A 17,332-nucleotide genomic window follows, 5' to 3' on the forward strand; every position below is an offset into this window, starting at 1 on the left:
TTCTACCAATCTCTCTCCAAGGTTGCACGCTGCCTCTGGAAATCTGACAGCAACATACGTATTTCCATTTGCTTCTCCGCAAGTTCACTTTTCGTGCATGACCTATGAAGCTCAGCATCTGGGTCCAGTAGAGTAGAACACCTGTGCCCTCTGATGGAGACTCTCCAATGCTGTCCTTGTTTCCATCACTTGCTCCTGCTCATGTGATAGAATCATAGAATGGTGACAGCACGGAAGGAGGCCATTTGGCCTGTCATGTTTGTGCTGGCTCTCTGAAGGAGCAATCCAGACCATGTGCTACCCTATCGAGTTGTAATGCAGGAGCCACTGAGATGTATATGTTGGAGAGTGCACAGGAGTCATGTAAGGGTACATCCTCAGACTATTTGCCCTCCTCTGGGGAATCCTTGGGCTGCTCCCTCATCACTTCGTCAGGTTCCATGAAGGGCTTGTAGGAAATGAAAGACATGAGTTAATGGTGAAAGTAGGCGAAAAAGGATACAAACTCAGCATAGTGCAGATCATCACAGATCAGTTATTGTGGACTTCAATTCAACATCAGTGACTGCTATGTACCAAGTGGCACTGCATTATCTAATGCTGTCTCCAGGTCTCTGGGCCACCTCCGTCTCACCATCGCCAATGCCCAGTACTTGTGCCACTCTGCTGATCTCAAGGGTGTTCTCCTCCATTGCAGTCAGAGTGGCAATGGCTGCAGGTCCACCCCTGGTTCTCTGCCTCACCTGGGAGTTCTGCATTCTCTTCTCCTGCAATGAGAAAAGGCAGCAAGTTATGAGTATGAGATGTGGAATCAGTGTTCAGAACATTTGAGGAGGGTGGAATGGGTGTGAGAGGACAACAGGTTGTGGGCGAGTTTGAGTGCTGCCTGTTGAGATCGAAATTTGAGTAGATGCCTGGAGAGAAAGGAATGTGTGTAACAGCAAGACGTGTCACTCAGAGGAGTGCTGTGCAGTATAATGCTAGGGAGGTCAGAGAGTGATAGCTGCCAGCTGAGAGTAGTATAACACTCAGCTTGCCAATCCTAATGAGGTCATTAAACCTTGTCCGAGACTGTATCCATGTCTTCAGCCTCTGCTACTTCCAGCCATGCCTTCGTTGAGCTTTGTTAAGCTGACTGGCCTTCTCCTCCCATCCTCAGGGAAGAGGTCTTCTCTCCTGGTCCTGACTGCATCCATCATTACCTCCAGGAATGACTCAGAGAACTGAGGAGGGGGGCAGCCTTCCCATTTCTTACTTCCACTGTCCAGGTGTTTGCTGGCCTCCACAGCAAGAGTTCTTGCAGCCATTCAGACCCCTGCCAGGGTACCGTTAAATAGAAAGCTTTCATTGATAGATCTGGCATGTGATTCCGCCTGCCCTCTCTGATTGGTCGGAGAACCTGGAAGCAGGATGAAAATGCCATTGCTCAGTTGGAGAAAGATGGATGAACCCCCTGGGTATTTTGCTGGGTGCCCGACCCATAATGGTCCTGCCAAGGACTAAGATGAGAAAATTGTGCCCCATCGGAATCTCCTTTTGGTAACCAAAGATAATATTTATTTACTTCAAAAAAAGAACATGAAGTCAAGAACCTAACAACAACCTGAAATGTAAAAAGGAGGATGAGTGGGGCTGGTGTCCAGCTGACATGTGTAGGATGTCAAAAGCAGAGAATCTGGATGTTTTCTGGATGTGCGAGAGCCATATTGGGCATCAGTTGGGAGGGTAGAGTAACCAACACAGTAGTAATGAGGTGGAATGGCCGGCAATACAGTGTGCGACAGTTAGAAGGACATGGATATGGATGAAAATCAGTTCCCTCTGAATGGGTATCAGCAGGGCAAAGATCTTTAGGAAGAGCAAAATTGAACTGGTACATTGGTTGATTCCAACAGAAGGGCAAGATTTTCTCTGACAAAATGAACTCATTCATAAACAATGAGTTTACAAGACTGCTACAAGAGAGGAGAGGGGAATTCTTTCAGTACACTAACTTATTAACAGTCCTACAAATGAACAGCTGCAAGAATAAAACATTTGATTAGTTCTAATAAAAGGATTCACAAATTCACAGAATCTTACAGCACAGAAGGCCACCATTTAGCACTTGCTGGCTCTCTGAAATACTAGCAAAACTTCATTCCTTACCTGTGCTTCCTGAAGCTTCTCAACCTCAGTATCATCTAAATGAATCTCTTCCGCAACAGCAAATTTGTGCTGAAGTAAGGTGTCCAAAACTGGACACAATGCCTTAATTGTGGCCTAACCAGTGATTCGTACAGATTTATCATCTCTTTGCTTTGGTACTCAATGCTTTTATTTATAAAGCCTAGGATCTCATAGAAAAGACAGATAGGACAACTTGTAACAAAAAAAGCTTTAAAAATGCACATCAGATTGGGGTATGGGAGTTTAAAAGAAAATACAGTTTATGTTAACATGAACAATGCTTTACTGTACAAATGCCCACCTGTACAAACATGAAACCATGTAGTTTTGTATTGTCCCACTCCACACTTGTGGTTTTGTGTATTTTGCAATGCGCACATTATTTTATAAATATACACCGCTGTAAAAATCAGGCTCTTCCTGCCCAGTCACCATTTCTAAGAATTACGGGATAGCCAGCTTGGAGATTGGCTGTCAGGTTCAAAATCGGGCAAGAGTCAGCCTCAGGCACTGGGGCACCCTCAAAGTGGGCAGTGAGTATGGGGAGGAGCCCTGAAACATGGGAGGAGAAGTCAGAGCTTCCAGTTAACAAAGCATTCTGATAAACAGGTACAACTTTACCTCGCAATCTCTGCTCTTTCTCCAGCATTATCTGTTCTTTGATGAGCCTCTTTTGTTCCTCTAAATTCCTGGAGCCCTCTTCCCTCAGCCTGGCAATCTGCAAGATGACAAAAGGGTCTTCTGTTGGCTGGTAATGCAATGCAATTAGATTCCATCTGAAGCAATTCAGGAATTAATCAATACAATTAATGAAGAAAAAGATAGGGGCAAAGGTCATTTCTGGCAAAAGAAGCCAACAAAAACAAGTGTGAGACTGCTATTCCATGTTCATATTAAATTATAAAATTTTGCTTTTGGTGCTTCTAAATTTCTTCCTCGCCTGAAGGCACTAATTTTTCTAGGATACAGTTCTAAGGAAGCCTACTGGCTCCTAAACCGATTGTCATTCCTTGTATAAGAGTGTCAGCAGACACTTCAACCAGAGCAACATCACGGCATATACTGTTCCTGTCCTGTCTTCACTTGATGGCCACACTTCTGCTCTTCCCAGCAGGGGCTGCTACGAAACAAACAGCAGCACCAATGCTGGTTGCTTTTAATTCTCCCTAGCGCATGGGTGCTAAGGCCAATTGCGACACTTGCGAATGAGCTGACTGGTGAGCAGGGGGTGGAGGGGGGGCAAAACCTCCTCACTCTTCTCTCCACAAAGTTAGTTAAACCTCACTACACCCCATCTGAAATGCTTCGTAAAATCTTCTGGCTATTTGACATGCCCCAGAGTGCAATCTTAGCTTTGCAGAGTTGAACACTCACTCATACTTGGGTTCAGTGCAGTATCAGAGTCACATCCAACCGTATCTGAGCCTTGGGCGGGGTGGAGGGGTGGGATGGGAAGAAAAGCACTTCCATTTTAAAAATACAATCCACTGCCTCAAACGAAGGATAATAAAAATTGGATGGCCGCCCACTCTCCATACATATAGAAGAATAATGTTCTGTTGAAACACTATCAAAGCCAGATGCTGGCAAAGGTATGTGGTGGAACAATGGGTGAGAGAAACAGACAACAGTCTGGAGAATGACTGATCCTATCTCCTCTCTAAAGCACACCAAGAATGTGACACCAGCTGCACCCTACTAACTCAGCGCATCATCAGTTCCCAGCATTTCTGAGTAAACGTGCCATGCAGCAACACATCTATGTTGTGAGCGAAGCTCTTGATTTATTAATTCACAATAGTTTCATGATCAGGTTAATCCCTTAATCATTTGCTTCACTTGATACAGGCTTCAGAAATCACAAAGGCTGAGGAATCCATTCCCTGAGACCAGTTTTTGTGCATGTATATTCAGTTGAATAGATAACAATAAAAAGGACTTTCATTTAAATAACAATGCATCAATGTTCTTCACATAAATTACTTTGGGTTACCTGACAGCAGTATCTGGATTTCAAAGTGGAAGCCATTTTGTGTTTTACAAAAGGCAATGAAATAAATGCCCAGTTATCTTGCTTTTTGCTATTAGTGTTGGCGGGGTGGGGGGGTGGTTAGCATACAAGGAGAATTCCTTGTCCATCTTTAAATAGTACCATAGGATATTTAACATCCACCTGAACAGGTTGGTTTAACATGTCAGCTGAAAAGTTGCATCTCTGACAATGTAGCACTCCCTTAGCACTGTATTTCAGTTACAGCTTACATAATTACACAGAACTTATAGCACAGAAACAGGCCATTCAGCTGCTCTACATGAGCCTTCTCCCACCTGATTTCATTGCACCCTATCAGCATATTCTGCTATTTCTTTCTTCCTCATGTACTTACCTAGCTTCCTTTAAACGCATTCATGCTAATCACCTCAACTATGCACTGCGGTAGCAAATTCCACATTCTAAGCTCTCTCTAGGTAAATAATTATCTCCTGAATTCTTCACTGGATATGTTATCGACGATCTTATATTGAATTCCCCCACTATCAACATCCTGGGGGTTACCATTGACCAGATACTGAACTGGAGTAGCCATATAAATGCCATGGCTACAAGAGCAGGTCAGAGACTAGGAATCCTGTGGCGAGTAACTCACCTCTGGACTCCCCAAATCCTGTCCACCATCTATGAGGCACAAATCAGGAGTGTGATGAAATACACTCCACTTGCCTGGATGGGTGCAGCTCCAACACTCGAGAAGCGTGACATCATCCAGGACAAAGCAGCCCGCTTGATTGACACCCCATCCACAAACATTCACTCCCACCACCACCGACGCACAGTGGTAGCAGTGTGTACCATCTACAAGATGCACATCAGCAACGCACCAAGACTCCTTAGGCAGCACCTTCCAAACCCGTGACCTCTGCCACCTAGAAGGACAAAAGCAGCAGATGCGTGGGAACACTATCTGCAGGTCCCCCTCCAAACCACACACCATCCTGACTTGGAACTATAACGCCGTTCCTTCACTGTCGCTGGGTCAAAATCCTGGAACTCCCTTCCTAACAGCACTGTGGGTGTACCTACACCACATGGACTGCAGTGGTTCAAGATGATGGCTCACCACCACTTTCTCAAGGGCAATTAGGGATGGATAATAAATGCTGGCCTCGCTGGCGACGCCCACATCCCACGAATGAATACAAACAAAAAATGGAAACATCTTCTCGATGTCTACTCTATCAAACCCCTTCATAAATTTTAAGACCTCTATTTGGTCGGCCCTCAGTCTTCTCTTTTCTAAAGAAAATAACCATAGACTGCTCAGTCTTTCAGATAGTTATAACCTATTATTGCTTGTAAATCTTTTCTTCACCATCTCCAGTGACTGCATATCCTTTTTGTAATACGAATTAGGAGCAGAAGTAGGCCATTCAGTCCCTTGAGCCTGCTCCACCATTCAATAAGATCATGGCTGATCTGTTTGTGTTTCAAATTCCACACTCCCATCTACCCTCGATAACCTTTGATTCATTTGCCTTACGCGAATCTATCTATCTCTGCCTTAAAAATATTCAATGACCACCTTCGGAGTATTCCAAAGTTGCACAACCCTCAGAGAAAAGAATTCTCCTAATCTCTGTCCTAAAAGGGTGACCCCTAAGTTTAAAACAGTGCCCTCTAGTTCTGGACTCACCCACAAGGGGAAACATCCTCTTCACATCCACCTTGCCAAGACCGTTCAGTATCTTATATACTTCAATCAAATCTCCTCTCACTCTTCTAAACTCCAGTGAAAATAAGCCCAGTCTGTCCAACCTTTCTTCACAAGACAACCCACTCATTCCAGGTATCAATCTAGTAAATCTCCTCTAAACCGCCTCCAACGCATTAACATCCTTCCTTAAATAAGGAGACCAAAACTGCACACAGTATTCGAGATGTGGTCTCATCAATGCCCTGTATAACTGAAGCATCACATCCTTACTTTTATTTTCAATTCTTCTTTGGGCCTCCTTATCTCGAGAGACAATGGATATGCGCCTGGAGGTGGTCAGTGGTTTGTGAAGCAGCGCCTGGAGTGGCTATAAAGGCCAATTGTGGAGTGACAGGCTCTTCCACAGGTGCTGCAGAGAAATTTGTTTGTCGGGGCTGTTGCACAGTTGGCTCTCCCCTTGCGCCTCTGTCTTTTTTCCTGCCAACTACTAAGTCTCTTCGACTCGCCACAATTTAGCCCTGTCTTTATGGCTGCCCGCCAGCTCTGGCGAATGCTGGCAACTGACTCCCACGACTTGTGATCAATGTCACACGATTTCATGTCGCGTTTGCAGACGTCTTTATAGCGGAGACATGGACGGCCGGTGGGTCTGATACCAGTGGCGAGCTCGCTGTACAATGTGTCTTTGGGGATCCTGCCATCTTCCATGCGGCTCACATGGCCAAGCCATCTCAAGCGCCGCTGACTCAGTAGTGTGTATAAGCTGGGGGTGTTGGCCGCTTCAAGGACTTCTGTGTTGGAGATATAGTCCTGCCACCTGATGCCAAGTATTCTCCGAAGGCAGCGAAGATGGAATGAATTGAGACGTCGCTCTTGGCTGGCATACGTTGTCCAGGCCTCGCTGCCGTAGAGCAAGGTACTGAGGACACAGGCCTGATACACTCGGACTTTTGTGTTCCGTGTCAGTGTGCCATTTTCCCACACTCTCTTGGCCAGTCTGGACATAGCAGTGGAAGCCTTACCCATGCGCTTGTTGATTTCTGCATCTAGAGACAGGTTACTGGTGATAGTTGAGCCTAGGTAGGTGAACTCTTGAATTATTCTAGTAATAAAGGATAGCATTCCATTAGCCTGCTTTATGACTTGCTATACCCGCATACAAACTTTTTGTGACTCATGCACTATAACACCTAGCTCCCTCTGCACCTCGGAATTCTGCAGTCATTCTCCATTTAAGTAATAATTTGCTTTTATATTCTTCCTGCCAAAGTGAACAACTTCACATTTTCCCACATTATACTCCATATGCCAGATTTTTGCCTACTCACTCAACCTATATCGGTCTGCAACCTCCTTCACAACATACTTTCCTACCTATCTTTGTGTCATCTGCAAATTTAGCTACAAAGCCATCGCTCCCATCATCTAAGTCATTGATATAAATTGTAAAAAGTTGAGGCCCTAGCACAGACCCCTGCAGGACTTCACTCATCACATCCTGCCAATCAGAAAAGGACCCATTTATGCATACTCTCTGTTTTCTGCCAGCCAGCCAATCTTCTATCCATGCTAATATGTTACCCCCTACACCATGAGCTCCTACTTTGTGCAATAACCTTTTATATGGCACCTTGTCAAATGCCTTCTAGAAATTCAAGTACAGTACGTCAACAGGCTCCTCTTTATCCACAATGCATGTTAATATGGAGATCAGAACCGTGAACTGTGCACAGTTCTCTAACCATGGTTTAACCAAGACTCTATATAAGCTTAAATAAAAACAGAAAGTGCTGGAAATACTCAGCATGTCAGGCAGCATCGGTGGAGAGAGAAGCGAAATTGACATTTCAGGTCTGTGACCTTTTGTCAGAACTTCTGTTTTTCAATTCTATTCCTTTTGAAATTTACTCTCGTGCTTTGTTTCCATTTTTTATGGCCTTGTTAACTTGTATTGCTATTTTTAATGATTTGTGTATTTGTTCCCCTCGATCCCTTTGCTCCACTACTCCCTTAGCCTCTTATTTTCCAAGCACTATGTGGCCTCCTTAGTCCTCCTATCAAAATACACACCTCACATTCATATTGAAATTTTCCTGCCATTTATCATCTTGTATTGTGTTGCAGTCTTTCTCAGTATTAAATATACCCACCATTTTATTTGCTCGAGTCCTGGAACGGGAATTGAACTCACAACTTTGCCTCAGAGCTGAGAGCGTTGCCATCTGAACCATACAAATTGGTTTGATGAAGTACAGAGTTTCCCACTGTAGAATCAAATTCTGGGATGATACGAAGCCCAGAGATGAGGTGACCATAGGATGGGAGATTAGTGATGTAGACAAATAATTTTGTACACAAAATTTATAGAATCCTTACATAATCCAAAATGCAGTATAAAGAATTATTTGCATACTTATAGGTTTTTCTCAATCATACAGAACAGGCTTACTTGATTAGAGTTAGGGAAATCATATGCTCCAGCACACACAAATAAAATGCTATTAATGACAGACAAGTGGTTTCATTTAAGATCTCCTCACCGAAATGCTTTGGATCGTTTTACTAAGCTAAAGGCACTATATAAATCACGTTGTCGTTACACTGTGTAAAGCCTGAGGATCTGTTCAACATCAGTGACTGAAGTAACCACTGAAAAATCCTGTATTCAAAGTTTCTATAATTGGGCGGCATCAGCATTATTCTGTAATGGCGTGGGACAAAGATTTTGCAATTTGTGCTTTTCCTCAAGCTCTTTCTTGTATTTATGGCTACATATCACAAGCACTAGGCTTATTCTGTAATTGTTCAGGACATTCTATAATTGAGCAGAGTTAAGATGTTAAAATCTATGTTCTTCCTCAGTCCTGCTCACCTTCGTGGCTACACTACAGGTTTATAAGCAGACTAAATCTTTTATGAACCAAAACCTCTGCAACATTCTTAAGCTATAGTTACTGCCTCACGTATACATCAAGAGGTTATGTGAATAGCAGACTGAAGGCCACAAGTGTGTCCCTGGATTATAGGGTATATTTTTCCTCTGAAGATTAAGCATAAGTCTTGAAGTGAACTCTGAAAGAATTAGCTAAAACAACAATGTTGTCAGTGATAGTAAATCCAATGTTAAAATCACACTTCTCCAAATCCTTATCAATCATTGAGCTGCCAACAGAGATTTGCATCTAGGTGGCTGAAAGCACAGTCACTAATAATGATGCAAAAGATTGGAGTCAGAGAAAGAGTTTGGTGTTGTGGGAGTTTGTAGGGCTGTAGATCATTATAGATATCGGATGCTTTCGCTACAACTGAATAGTTAAGACATTTAAGCATAGGTTAGATAGGTGGTTTAAGGAAAGGAGAATAAAGACAAATGGGAACAAACTAGGCACAAGGGGTTAGGAAGACTACTCACATGGAGATCAAATACCAACATGGCCTGGTTAGGCTAAATGGTCTGTTTCCATATTACAATTTCTATAGAAGAGTGGAGCCAAATGAGAACAATCCTGTAGAGGTAGAAAACATAGAGCGAGGCACTTGAGAGGATGATGTGATCAACCATGTTGACAACTACACAGAGGTGAAATAACACAGCATGGCCACAGTTACACAGAATGGTATGGATGAGGGTTATTCTTGATTAAATGGACCTGTGAAGTTTCTTAGTCATGTTATCATCACCAAATCTGCCCACTATCTCCAGAAAGTCTCTTCACCTGGACTTGAGTGTACCCTGCAGCAATCAAGATAAATTAAGGTAACTTGCAATAAATTTCTCTTGAATAAAATTTACTCAAGAATGAAATCACTTACTAGCTTTTGCACAAGAGAAAGAAAAGAGCATTTTTCCCCACCTCCCCAGCATGCTGGCTTCTGCTAATCTATTTTTTAGCATCAACACATCTGACTTTGGGTCACATGAAGGGAGAACAACCTGGAGTTAGTTGCTTTGTTTTAGAAACAATTTTTTTAAATTTTAGATGAAGTGTCCTGTTGAAATAAATCCTGATTTACAATTATAATAATCCTGTATATATTATATACAGTGACACCCCCTGAATTTATAATATACCAGGTAATACCCATCCATTTGTGAAAGGCTTCAGTTTGACTCAGTGGTAGAACTAGGTTTACTAACTCTAAATGGATGTTTCCTGGGAGGTTTAATCACATGACCTCCTGCCTTCAACCACCCCACCCCCATATTCCTGCTACTTGTCACCCAACATGTCCATCCTCATGGCACATCGCCTTCCCAAGTCAAGTAGAAAACATCTTTTGTCACCCAATTGGATGATTTTTAACCATCTGATCCATCATCTTATCTGATTTTTTTTTTAATGCCCCTATGATTTTTCTCCTGGTTGCTCATTGTGTCTGAGAGATTAATCTTTAATTCCTGGAGACTGCAAGGGAACCCTAGGCAGCACTCTTGTTAACACGAGTCAGAAGGTTGTGGGTTCAATCCCGACTGTGGACATGATACACAGTCTCGGCTGACACTTCATGAAGTACCAAGGGCATGCTGCAGACATGACGGTGCTGTCTTTTCGGATGGGCCGTTAAACTGAAACCCTGTTCAGGTGGACGTAAAAGATCACTTCGCACTATGTGAAGAACAGCAGACGTTCACTCAGTGCCCTGGTCAGTATTCATCACTCAAACACCACCAGCAAAAACAGATTATCTTTTTTTTTTGTTTATCTCCTTTGTTGTTTATGGGACACCTTAATATGTGTAAAATGGCTGCTATTGTTTGCCCATAAAACAACTAAGATACACTTTAAAACCACTTAATTGGCTGTGAACTGATTTGGGACATCCAGGCAATGTGGCAGGTGCTATACAAATTTAAGTTCCTTCTTTGTGTTGAGAACTATACACCTTTGTTTTAACAATATATGCAAGGTAATGTATTGACTTGTACTTTGTAGATCCTTTGCCCTGGGAACAGGCAGAACCTGGACATGTCCCATACTCATTGTTCTCAAAACTGTCCAGCAGCAGAAACACAAGAAAACAGGCAACCATTCAATCCTGTAGAGACTGAAGATGAGAAGGAATATTCTTGTTTAGCCAGTTCCTGCTTGCCTGATGTTAATCCAGACTCTTGCTCACAGATCCATAAGGAGAGGCTGTACAGCATCTGAAAATGCCATCTTCAAGCAACAGAGGATAAGCTGGGGCTGAATAATTTGACTTTTTGCCCCGGCTTTAAATTTTCATTTTCATTCACTTTATGCTTTTCAGGATCATAGTCATCTCAGACAAACTCTTTATAAGACTGGGTATGAGGAAAACCATGAAGCCCATCTTAGTTCATCCATCCAGAGATTTTATAGATCCCCCTCCTCCATGGTGGTATCTAACTATTCCTTAAACAATTCCAGAGTTTCTGCCCCTATTTTTGACAACCCAGTGATTTTTGATCACTCTGTGTGAAAAGGAAGTTTCTGATCTCAGTTTTACATTTATCTTCTACAAATTTGAATCGGTGTCCCTTTGTCCTACTCTCATTGTTTAGTTTGAAGTAATTTTCTAGAGTCACTCTTCCACACTACTTCCAAGCGTGTATACAGTCTACTCCACTTCCAACGCTTTACTGTTTCTTCAAAAAATTAAGTTCTCCAACAATTTAAATTAAGTGCAAATTCAACAATTATCAAGAGTAGACTTCAATATAAGGTAGATCTTGGGCCTCCTTTCAAGATTGAAAAGCCATGTTTCTTCAGTGTTTCCACATCACTCAGATCTCAAATAAATAGGTTCATTCACATAGCCCTTCTCTGCAGTGCTTCTAACACTCGAATGTCTCCTCGTGTCTGTGACCAGAACAGCACAGTACTCGGGGTGTGGCCTGACCAAAGCACTAGGCGGTTTGAACTCTTCATAGAATTATACAGCACAGGAAGCAGCCATCTGGACCATCATGCCTTTGAAAGAAACAAAAACAAGAAATGCTGGAATCACTCAGCAGGTCTGGCAGCATCTGTGGAAAGAGAAGCAGAGTTAACGTTTCGGGTCAGTGACCCTTCTTCGGAACTGACCCGAAACGTTAACTCTGCTTCTCTTTCCACAGATGCTGCCAGACCTGCTGAGTGATTCCAGCATTTCTTGTTTTTGTTTCAGATTTCCAGCATCCGCAGTATTTTGCTTTTATTATGCCTTTGAAAGAGTTGTCCAATTAGTCTCATTCTCCTGCTCCTTCCCTATAAACCTGCACATTTCTCCTTTTCAAGTATTAATCAAATTCCCTTTTAAATCTGCTTCCACCACTCTTTCAGACAGTCCATTTCAGATCATGGCGTTAAAAAAAAAATCTCATCTCGGCTCTGCTTCTTCTGCGAACTACAGTAAATCTGGGTCCTCTGATTACTAATTCTCCTGCCAGTGGAAACAATTTCTCTTTACATACTCTGTCAAAATCCTTCCTAATTATGAATACCTCTATTAAAACTTCCAGCTTCGCTCATCTCTGCACTTAACTGAAGTCTCTTATCCTTGGTACCATTCTGGTAAATCTCCTCTGCATCCTCCCTAAGGCCATGACATCTCCTAAAGTGCGGTGCCCAGAACTAGACACAATACTCCAGTCGAGATCTAATCAGCAATTTATAGAGGTCTAGCATAACTTACTTGATTTTGTAGTCTGTGCCCCTATTTATAAAACCAAGGATCCCACATGCCTTTTTAACAGCCTTATCAACTTATTTGTGCAGTAATGTTTTGTTTCTGTGGCACAGATTCTATTACCTTTCTTAGTTTAGTTTAGAGATACAGCACTGAAACAGGCCCTTCGGCCCGAGTCTGTGCCGACCATCAACCACCCATTTATACTAATCCTACACTAATTCCATATTCCTACCACATCCCCACCTGTCCCTATATTTCCCTACCACCTACCAATACTAGGGGCAATTGCTAATGGCCAATTTACCTATCAACCTGCAAGTCTTTGGCATGTGGGAGGAAACCGGAGCACCCGGAGAAAACCCACGCAACCACAGGGAGAACTTGCAAACTCCACACAGGCAGTACCCAGAATTGAACCCGGGTCGCTGGAGCTGTGAGGCTGCGGTGCTAACCACTGCGACACTGTGCTACGTTGCATTAGTTGGACATGTTGAGTGTCATCATTGAAAAATCATCATCACTAGGGAAAAAGTACTGAGCAAACTATTGGGATTGAAGGCAGACACGTCCCCAGGGCCTGATGGCCTACATCCTAGGATCTTAAAGGAGATGGCAGCGGAGATAGTGGATCCATTGGTTATAATATTCCAAAATTTGCTGGATGCGGGAAAGGTTCCAGTGGATTGGAAAAAAGCTAATATAACGCCCTTATTCAAAAAGGGAGGGAGGCAGAAAGTAGGAAAATATAGACCAGTTAGTTTAACATCGGTCTTTGGGAAATTGTTAGAATCCATTATTAAGGAAGTAATAACAGGACATTTAGAAAGTCAAAACGCATTCCATTAGAGTCAGCATGGTTTTATGAAGGGGAAATCATGTTTGACTAATTTGCTAGAGTTCTTCGAACATGTAACAAGCAAAGTGGATAATGGGGATCCTGTAGATGTAGTATATCTGGACTTTCAGAAGGCATTTGATAAGGTGCCGCACAAAAGGTTAATACACAAGGTAAGATCACATGGGGTTAGGGGCAATTTATTAGCTTGGATAGAGGATTGGCTAACCAACAGAAAACAAAGAGTCGGGATAAATGGGTCTTTTTCTGGCTGGCAAGATGTAACTCGTGGGGTGCCACAGGATTCGGTCCTCGGGCCCCAACTATTTACAATCTATATTAATGACTTGGATGCAAGGATAGAAGGTACTACAGCCAGATTTGCAGATGACATTAAAATAGGTGGGATAGTAAGTTGCAATAAAGAAATAAGAAATTTACAAATGGATGTGGATAGGTTAGGTGAATGGGCCAAAATTTGGCAGATGGAGTTTAACGTGGATAAGTGTGAGGTTATCAATTTTGGTCAGAAGAATAGAAAGGCAAATTATCTAAATGGAGAAAAACTTCAGAGTGCTTTGGTACAGAGGGATCTGGGTGCCCTCGTGCATGACTCACAGAAAGCTAGTATGCAGGTACAGCAGGTAATAAGGAAGGCAAATGGAATTTTGGCATTTATTGCTAAAGGAATAGAATATAAAAGTAGGGAAGTGTTTCTGCAACTGTGCAGGGCATTAGTGAGACCGCACCTGGATATTGCGTACAGTTTTGGTCCCCTTACCTGAGGAGGGATGTAGTTGCACTGGAGGCATTTCAGAGGAGGTTCACTAGATTGATTCCAGGGATGAGGGGTTTGTCTTTTGAAGAGAGATTGAGCAGTTTAGGCCTTAAAACTCTAGAGTTTAGAAGAATGAGAGATCTAATTGAGGTATATAAGATGATTAAGGGGATTGACAAAGTAGACGTAAAGAGGATGTTTCCTCTTGTGGGGCAATCTAGAATGAGAAGTCATAGTTTGAGGATAAGGGGTAGCAGATTTAAAACAGAGATGAGGAGAAATAATTCCCTCAAAGGGTCGTGAATCTGTGGAATTCACTACCCCAGAGTACGGTAGATGCCGTGACATTGAGTAAATTTAAGGAGGAGACAGACAGATTTTTAATTAGAAATGGGTTGAAGGATTATGACGAACGGGCAGGAAGGTTGAGTTGAGGCTGAGATGAGATCAGCCATGATCATATTGAAAAGCAGGGCAGGCTCGAGGGGCTGAATTGCCTACTCCTGCTCCTAGTTCCTATGTTGTAGAACATAGAACGGTACAGCACAGTACAGGCCCTTCGGCCCACGATGTTGTGCCGAACCTTTAACCTAGTCTAAGATCAAACTAACTACCTCCCTTCATTCTACTATCATCCATGTACCTATCCAAGAGTCGCTTAAATGTCCCTAATGTATCTGCTTCTACTACCACCGCTGGCAGCGCATCCCACGCACCCACCACTCTGTGTAAAGAACCTACCTCTGACATCTCCCCGAAACCTTCCTCCAATCACCTTAAAATTATGCCCCCTGGTGATAGCCCTTTCCACCCTGGGAAAAAGTCTCTGGCTATTCACTCTATGCCTCTCATCATCTTGTACCCCTCTATCAAGTCACCTCTCATCCTTCTTCGCTCCAATGAGAAAAGCCCTAGCTCCCTCAATCTTTCTTCGTAGGACATGCCCTCCAGTCCAGGCAGCATCCTGGTAAATCTCCTCTGCACCCTCTCTAAAGCTTCCACATCCTTCCTATAATGAGGCGACCAGAACTGAACACAATATTCCAAGTGTGGTCGAACCAGGGCCTTATAGAGCTGCAGCATAACCTTGCGGCTCTTAAACTCAATCCCCCTGTTAATGAAAGCCAACACACCATACGCCTTCTTAACAACCTTCTTAACCCTATCAACTTGGGTGGCAACTTTGAGTGATCTATGGACATGGACCCCAAGATCCCTCTGTTACTCCACACTACCAAGAATCCTGTCTTTAAACCTGTATTCTGCATTCAAATTCGACCTTCCAAAATGAATCACTTCACACTTTTCCAGGTTGAACTCCATCTGCCACTTCTCAGCCCAGCTCTGCATCCTGTCAATGTCCCGTTGCAACCTACAACAGCCTTCCACACTATCCACAACTCCAGCAACCTTCGTGTCATCGGCAAACTTGCTAACCCAGCCTTCCACTTCCTCATCCAAGTCATTTATAAAAATCACAAAGAGCAGAGGTCCCAGAACAGATCTTTGTGGAACACTAAAATAAAAGCAAAATACTGCGGATGCTGGTAATCTGAAATAAAAACAAGAAATGCTGGAACCACTCAGCAGGTCTGGCAGCATCTGTGAAAAGAGAAGCAGAGTTAACGTTTCGGGTCACTGACCCGAAAGTTCCGAAGAAGGGTCACTGACCCGAAACGTTAACTCTGCTTCTCTTTTCACAGATGCTGCCAGACCTGCTGAGTGGTTCCAGCATTTCTTGTTTTTATTCCTTGTGGAACACCACTGGTCACCGAGCTCCATGCTGAATACTTTCCATCTACTACCACCCTCTGACTTCTATGGGCCAGTCAATTTTGTATCCAGACAGCCAAGACTGATTACCAAGGCTTTGAGGTCTGTTGAATTAACTACTCGCTTGCGTTGGCCCCCCCTTTCTTTTAAAATTCATTCGTGGGATCTGAGCATCGCTGGAAAGGCCAGAATTTATTAGCCATTCCTAACGTTGTGGTGAGCTGCCTTCTTGAAACACTGCAGTCCGTATGGTCTAGGTACATCCACAATGCTATTGGAAGGGAGTTCCAGGATGTTGACCAAGCAACAGTGAGGAACAGTGTTGTAGGTGGTGGTGTTTCCATGCCTCTACTGCCGTTGCCCTTATAGGTGGTAGAGGTCGTGCATTTGGAAGGAGCTGTGGTCAGTTGCTGCAGCGCATATTGTAGATGATATACAGTGCTGCCACTATGCTTTGGTGGTGGACAGAGTGAACGTTTAAGGTGGTGGATGGGGTACCGATGAAGCGGGCTGCTTTGACTTGGGTGGTGTCAAGATTCTTGAGTGCTGTTGGAGCTGCACTCATCCAGTCAAATGGAGAGTATTCCATTACACTCCTGACCTGATGGTGGACAGGCTTTGGGGAGTCAGGAGGCGAGTTACTCGTTGCAGAATGCCTGTGATATTGACAGCATCCTCTTTAGTGATGACAGATGCTAAGTACTTATTTAGTACTTCAACCATGCCCGCTGCCTCCAGAAGGTGATATCATTTTGGTCCCTAATTAGCTGCACTCTTCCTTTTGACTACCCTTTTACTATTTATATGTTGATGAGACTTTTGAGTTCCTTTTTATGTTACCTGTTAACCTATTTGCCTGTTATTTTATTTCTCATGAATTTCTCTGTATTCTTGTAACCAGCTTGGTTCTCTACTGAATTATGAACCTGACATTTATTCTGAGCCTACTTTTTCTGTTTCATTTTAACCTCTATACCTTTAGTCATGCAGGGAACCCTGCCAATCCTTCACTTAAATCAAACTGGACCAAATCCTTTTTTTTTGTAGAGATACAGCACTGAAACAGGCCCTTCGGCCCACCGAGTCTGTGCCGACCATCAACCATCCATTTATACTAATCCTACACTAATCCCATATTCCTACCACATCCCCACCTGTCCCTATATTTCCCTACCAACTACCTATACTAGGGCAATTTATAATGGCCAATTTACCTACCAACCTGCAAGTCTTTTGGCTTGTGGGAGGAAACCGGAGCACCCGGAGAAAACCCACGCAGACACAGGGAGAACTTGCAAACTCCACACAGGCAGTACCCAGAATTGAACCCGGGTCGCTGGAGCTGTGAGGCTGCGGTGCTAACCACTGCGCCACTGAAATTAGCTCTCCTCTCGTTGAGTATTTACACATTTGATTTTTCAGGAATTCTTC

General features: G+C 43.2%; 1 protein-coding gene across 2 annotated transcripts in view; it reads right to left on the minus strand.

The window, feature by feature from the left end:
* Positions 1-17,332, minus strand: part of dnajc17 (DnaJ (Hsp40) homolog, subfamily C, member 17) — a 197,614-nt gene that overhangs the window by 89,722 nt on the left and 90,560 nt on the right. For both annotated transcript variants that reach the window (XM_068039660.1, XM_068039658.1), the window contains exon 6: positions 2,791-2,887. In XM_068039660.1, the coding sequence (XP_067895761.1) occupies positions 2,791-2,887 (97 nt within the window). The remainder of the gene's footprint in view (positions 1-2,790; positions 2,888-17,332) is intronic.

This window comes from Heterodontus francisci, chromosome 9 (genome assembly GCF_036365525.1).
Source record: "Heterodontus francisci isolate sHetFra1 chromosome 9, sHetFra1.hap1, whole genome shotgun sequence".
Classification (NCBI taxonomy): Eukaryota; Metazoa; Chordata; class Chondrichthyes; order Heterodontiformes; family Heterodontidae; genus Heterodontus; species Heterodontus francisci.